Below are 6,000 nucleotides of genomic sequence, written 5' to 3'. Positions count from 1 at the left end.
GTATGTCTGAACTAAACTCAGACCATTTCATTCAGAGTCATAGAGTCATACTTCACAGAAATAGGCCCTTCGAATGGCCTGGTGTGATCCTGACCTCGGGTGCTGTCTGTGTGGAGTTCGCACATTCTCCCTGTGGCTGCGTGGGTTTCCTCCCACATTCCAAAGAGGTGTGGGTTTGCAGGCCAATTGGCTTCGGTTAAGTTGCCCCTAATGCGTAGCGAGTGAAAGAGACCACAAAACCAGTGTGAAGGGGCGATCGATGGGCAGCATGGACTCCATGGGCCGAAGGGCCTGTTTCCATGCCGAATCTCTAAACTTTTGGCACAGTGGTAGAGTCCACACAAAAAACCATCACTGCGTGGCCCAGTGGTGCAACCTCCATGCTTTAAGAGTGTTTTGGCCGCACAGATTGGCAGATCTTCAGTGAAGCAACGACAGACAGTGGTAAGGTGTACCTGGAAGAATATGCCTCATCTGCCACCAGCTATATCAGCAAGTGTACGGTAAACTGCTCTGCTGCTGACAGGAAGGCGTCGCAGAGGGTGGTCAAATCTGCCCCCCCAAAAAAAATCACAAATAACTGCCTCCCTGCCATTGAGGACATTAACATCAGCAGGTGCAAGTGCAGAGCCTCAAACATCATGAAGGACCCCTCCCACACGGCTAATGGACTCTTTGCCCCCCTCCCCTCAGGGAGAAGGCTGAGCAGCATAAAGGCCAGGACAACAAGGCTAAAAGCCAGCTTCTTCCCCGAGGCCGGGAGATTTTTAGAAGAATCTTCCCCGACTCCGGGAGACTTACAGAAACTTACAAAATTCTTATGGGGCTGGACAGGCTAGATGCAGGAAGATTGTTCCCGATGTCGGGGAAGTCCAGAACAAGGGGTCACAGTTTAAGGATAAGGGGGAAATCTTTTGGGACCGAGATGAGAAAAACATTTTTCACACGAGAGTGGTGAATCTGTGGAATTCTCTGCCACAGAAGGTAGTTGAGGCCACAGTTCATTGGCTATATTTAAGAGGGATTAGATGTGGCCCTTGTGGCTAAAGGGATCAGGGGGTATGGAGAGAAGGCAGGTACAGGATACTGAGTTGGATGATCAGCCATGATCATATTGAATGGCGGTGCAGGCTCTAAGGGCCGAATGGCCTACTCCTGCACCTATTTTCTATGTTTCTATGTGTTATACACCTTACCTCACTGACTGAACCCTCACCACCTCAGTGAACTGTCTGCCGCTACTGCTATGGACATTATCATGCTGCTGTCTTTTAACCATGCTGCTTTTTTAAACTTTTTACTATTTATTCATAGGCTCATTATTATTTAGATTTTATTGTGGAAGGTATTCATATATGTTAGAATTTATTGATGTCTTTACTGCACTATATTGATGTCTTTACTGCACTATAACGCTGCTCGGGCCTGAGTACAAGTTTCGTTCATGATTCATGTTTTTATCGAATGGCAATAAATAAATGAACAAGAACAAGGACGAGTCACAGCAATGACTCTACGACTCCATGTGATAGATCGATGCAGGCCAAGAGGAGCTTTTGCCTGCCAGATGTTTTCGGCCGAAAGACGTTGACTGGGTAGCAGATAAAACTAAGTGCAGCTGTGGCAGAGCGACCTTCTTGAGTAAAGTGCCTTGGTGGGTAAAGCGTGAGGCTTTGGCTCCAGAGTCTTCGGGGAGATTTCTCTCTCTCTCTCTCTCCTTCGGTCCACCGGGTCCACACCGACCAGCGATGCCCGCAGTGAAATCTCCTCAAGGTATGCCTACTTTGAAGGAGTTCCATCTTCGGTAGACCAGCATCTGCAGTTCCTTTCTACACATAGGCTGCGGAGCATGGATGTGCAGGCAATGAAGTGATATGGATGACATTCAGGCAGATGAGATTAGATTGATTTCGCATCGTTTGCTGTGCTGTTCTGTATTCTATTTGCTGTGCTACACTCAACTGAACCATCCTACCACAACTACAGAGCCGTCCTGAGCTACTATCTGCCTCTTCGGACTATCTTTGATCGTGCTTTACCTTGCACTAAACGTTGGTTCAGGTCGGGGGCAGTCACCGGTACCATGTAATCCCGTGCTACCTGCTCCACGGTCGGATAGTCGGTGACTAAACTGTCTCCCCCACCTGGTTTGCCTGGTGAGGAGGGGGCTGTGGACCCCCAGCAGGACCAGAAACAAGACCTGTCAAAGGGCGAGCCAACGGCCATCCACACTTCAGTAGAAGTTGCGATCACTGTCGTACACGGCATTGTAAAGCACACACACACATGATGAATGAACGAATGAAACGTTATTCCCTTACTCACGTATCTGTACATTGTGGACGGCTCGATTGTAATCATATATTGTCTTTCCGCTGACTGGTTAGCACCCAACCAAAGTTTTTCACTGGATTTAGAAGATTAAGGGGGGATCTTATAGAAACTTACAACATTCTTAAGGGGTTGGACCGGCTAGATGCAGGAAGATTGTTCCCGATGTTGGGGAAGTCCAGAACAAGGGGTCACACAGTTTAAAAATAAGGGGGAAATCTTTTAGGACCGAGATGAGGAAAACATCTTTCACACAGAGAGTGGTGAATCTGTGGAATTCTCTGCCACAGAAGGTAGTTGAGGCCACAGTTCATTGGCTATATTTAAGAGGGAGTTAGATGTGGCCTTTGTGGCTAAAGGGATCAGGGGGTATGGAGAGAAGGCGGGGATGGGATACTGAGTTGGATGATCAGCCATGATCATATTCAATGGCGGTGCAGGCTCAAAGGGCCGAATGGCCTACTCCTGCACCTATTGTCTATGTTTCTATGTACCTCAGTAAGTGTGCCAATAATCTAATCTAAAACTAAGGACTATGTATGTTCTAACTGAAGTCACCGTGCCGTGAGCGTTTTCTGATGGTATCCGTGATCTCAGGTGGTTCCGGAGATGTTTCGGTCAAGGGAAGAAAAATCAAGGAGAGAAAAACCAAGGAGAGAAAATCAAGAACCACAGGAATTTAATGATTTGTACGCAAAAATAAACACACAGGGATCCAACAATCTGTGAAAATGTTGCTTCCGGGAGGAGTCGGTCTTTGCTGGTTGCTGGCAGAATGGCGGCGTTTAGTAAATAGCGTACAAAAACCCATCAAGAATTGCAGCAGGAACATTCGCACCAGAAGTATGGGAACAAGACACTATCGAGGAGCGAGAGGAAGATGGAACACTGACTTCATTGTAAAGGTGCAACAATTATCTCCACAAGTTCCTAACTTCATAAGTGAGAGGAGCAGAATGAGGCCACTCGGCCCAACTCCGCCATTCAATCGCGGCTGACGGGCTCACAGGGAGAGGACGTACAAAGTCTGTACTGACAAGCACCCAAAGTGCTGGAGGAACTCATCGGGTCAGAGAGAGCCTCTGGAGGGAATGGACAGGAGGTCTTTTGGGTCTGAAGAAGGGTCTCAACCTGAAACGTCACCCATTCCTTCTGGACCGCGGGGGAAGAACAAAGGGAAGAGATAAGACTTTGCCTTCCATCACAGTGAGGTGTGTTGGAGACTCACTGTGATGGATGTTTGTGTAAATTGTGTTAAGTGTGTGTTTTGTTTTTTGTGTGTAATATCATGACTGTAGGGATGAAATTTCGTTCAAACCTTGTCTGTTTGAATGACAATAAAAGGCATTCTATTCATTCTATTCGATGCTATTCTCTCCAGAGATGCTACCTGTCCCGCTGAGTTACTCCAGCTGACTATGGCTGACCCAACTCTCTGTTCTCTCCCCATTCTCCTGCCATCTCCCCTTAACCCCTGACACCCACACTAACCAGGCGACTGCCCACTAAACATGCAAAGATGACGGCTTTGAGGCTCAAGCTAGCACCCCGGCCTTCTGCACTGTTATTGGGGTCCCGGATGGAAGGGAGCCTTTGCAAACAAAACAGCACGAATAGAAGGGGCTTTGCAATATTTGTAGTTCAGGGCAAACATGTGCTGTCTATGTCCAAGTATTGTAAAATGAAGGGGGACCGGTTTAGAAATGTCCCCTTGGTCGGGTGGTCATTGGGGTCTGAGAAAACTCTTGAGCAGCAAGGTGGTGCAACGGTAGAGCTGGTGGCACCAGCTCCAGAGACAATAGGTGCAGGAGTAGGCCATTCGGCCCTTCGAGCCAGCACCGCCATTCATCCCCAATCAGTACCCTGTTCCTGCCTTCTCCCCATATCCCCTGACTCCACTGTCTTTAAGAGCCCTATCTAGCTCTCTCTTGAAAACATCCAGAGAACCGGCCTCCACCAGGCAGAGAATTCCACAGACTCACAACTCTCTGTGAGAAAAAGCGTTTCCTCATCTCCGTTCTAAATGGCTTATATTCTTAAACTATGGCCCCTGGATCTGGACTCTGTGTGTCTACCCGATCTATTCCTTGTGAATCTTTCCTGCACCCTCTCCAGCTGAATGACATCCTTCCCACGGAGTGACCACAACTGCGCACGATACTCCGTGTGCTGCTGCCGTGAGTTGCAACCCCTCTTTGAATAGTTCAAGTCCTGAATATCTGAAATTCTGTTTACACTTCAGTCCCACTCTTCTGGTCCTTGGGCACCCGGTGTGTAGGTGGGGTTAGGGATCGGTCGGGAGGGGGGGGGGGGGTGAAATTTGGCCAAATTGGAGGGAAACCGGAGAAAACCCACGCGGGTCACGGGGAGAAGGTACAAACTCCGTATGGACAAGCACCCGTAGTCAGGGTCGAACCCGGGTCTCTGGCGCTGCGAGGCAGTAACTCTACCGCTGCGCCAATGTGCCGCCCGCAGTTGGGAGATATCGACTGGAGTAACACTGGGCTTGGAATCGCACCAAGGAATTCACCAGCTGAGACACAGTGTTTATTTTTTGCAGCAGGCCAACTCACTGAGGGTTGGCTCAACCTGACCATTCATAATTGGTGCACCCCTACCTTGAATATTTACAAATAAATTCTATTTACACACACATCCAAAGATTTGGATAGTAAACCTTTAGCATTTCCTGAGAAATCTTTCCTATATTGTGACTGAGCAGAGGGTTGCTCAGGATAGGTCAGGCCAAATGGCCTCTGGGGTTCATCCACCATAGTTGTAGTCCGCCTCGTCACCGTCGCCTTCCAGTGTCATTGAGTTGGGACCCTGGATCCTGCCGATCTCCTCCAGAGCACTGGCTAAGGAGTCAAGGTCTCTGTCATGTTGATGCTGTGCCTCCCATATATCCAAGATAGTGCTCGCCGGGCTGCTCTTTATTGCAAAGTAGCTCAGGTTCCTGGAGGGGAAGGAAGGGAGACGAGGGGTTACGTGGTAGCTTGGTTCGGTTTGGTTTAGAGATACAGCGCGCGCACTGAGAAACAGGCCCTCCGTTCCCCACCGAGTCCGCATCGACCAGTGATCCCCGCACATTAACACTATCTTATTATTTAACACACGAGCCATTATGTTTCTTCCATTTATACCAATTGAGCCAATTGACCGAAGATCTCAGAGAAAACCCACGCAGGTCACGGGGAGAATGTACTATACAAACTCCGCACAGACAAGCACCCGTAGTCGGGAGCGAACCCGGGTTTCTGGCGCTGTAAGGCTGTAGCTCTACCGTGCTGACTTAGTTTTAGTTTATTGTTCATTGTAACATATACCGAGGTATAGTGAAAAGCTTTTAGAAACATAGAAACATAGAAAATAGGTGCAGGAGTAGGCCATTCGGCCCTTCGAGCCTGCACCGCCATTCGATATGATCATGGCTGATCATCCAACTCAGTATCCCATCCCTGCCTTCTCTCCATACCCCCTGATCCCTTTAGCCACAAGGGCCACATCTAACTCCCTCTTAAATATAGCCAATGAACTGGCCTTAACTACCTTCTGTGGCAGAGAATTCCACAGATCCACCACTCTGTAAAAAATGATTTTCTCATCTCGGTCCTAAAAGACTTCCCTCTTAGCCTTAAACTGTGACCCCTAGTTCTGGACATCCCCAAC

General features: G+C 48.5%; 1 protein-coding gene across 2 annotated transcripts in view; it reads right to left on the bottom strand.

Moving 5' to 3' along the window:
- Positions 1-4,337: 4,337 nt before the first annotated feature.
- Positions 4,338-6,000, bottom strand: part of unc5d (unc-5 netrin receptor D) — a 362,879-nt gene continuing 361,216 nt past the window's right edge. For both annotated transcript variants that reach the window (XM_033014104.1, XM_033014105.1), the window contains exon 17: positions 4,338-5,287. In XM_033014104.1, the coding sequence (XP_032869995.1) occupies positions 5,095-5,287 (193 nt within the window). In that variant the 3' untranslated portion in view covers positions 4,338-5,094. The remainder of the gene's footprint in view (positions 5,288-6,000) is intronic.

Source organism: Amblyraja radiata, chromosome 39, assembly GCF_010909765.2.
Source record: "Amblyraja radiata isolate CabotCenter1 chromosome 39, sAmbRad1.1.pri, whole genome shotgun sequence".
In the NCBI taxonomy this organism is placed as follows: Eukaryota; Metazoa; Chordata; class Chondrichthyes; order Rajiformes; family Rajidae; genus Amblyraja; species Amblyraja radiata.
Note: the sequence above shows the minus strand (reverse complement) of the source record. Positions and strands in the feature narration are given on the sequence as shown.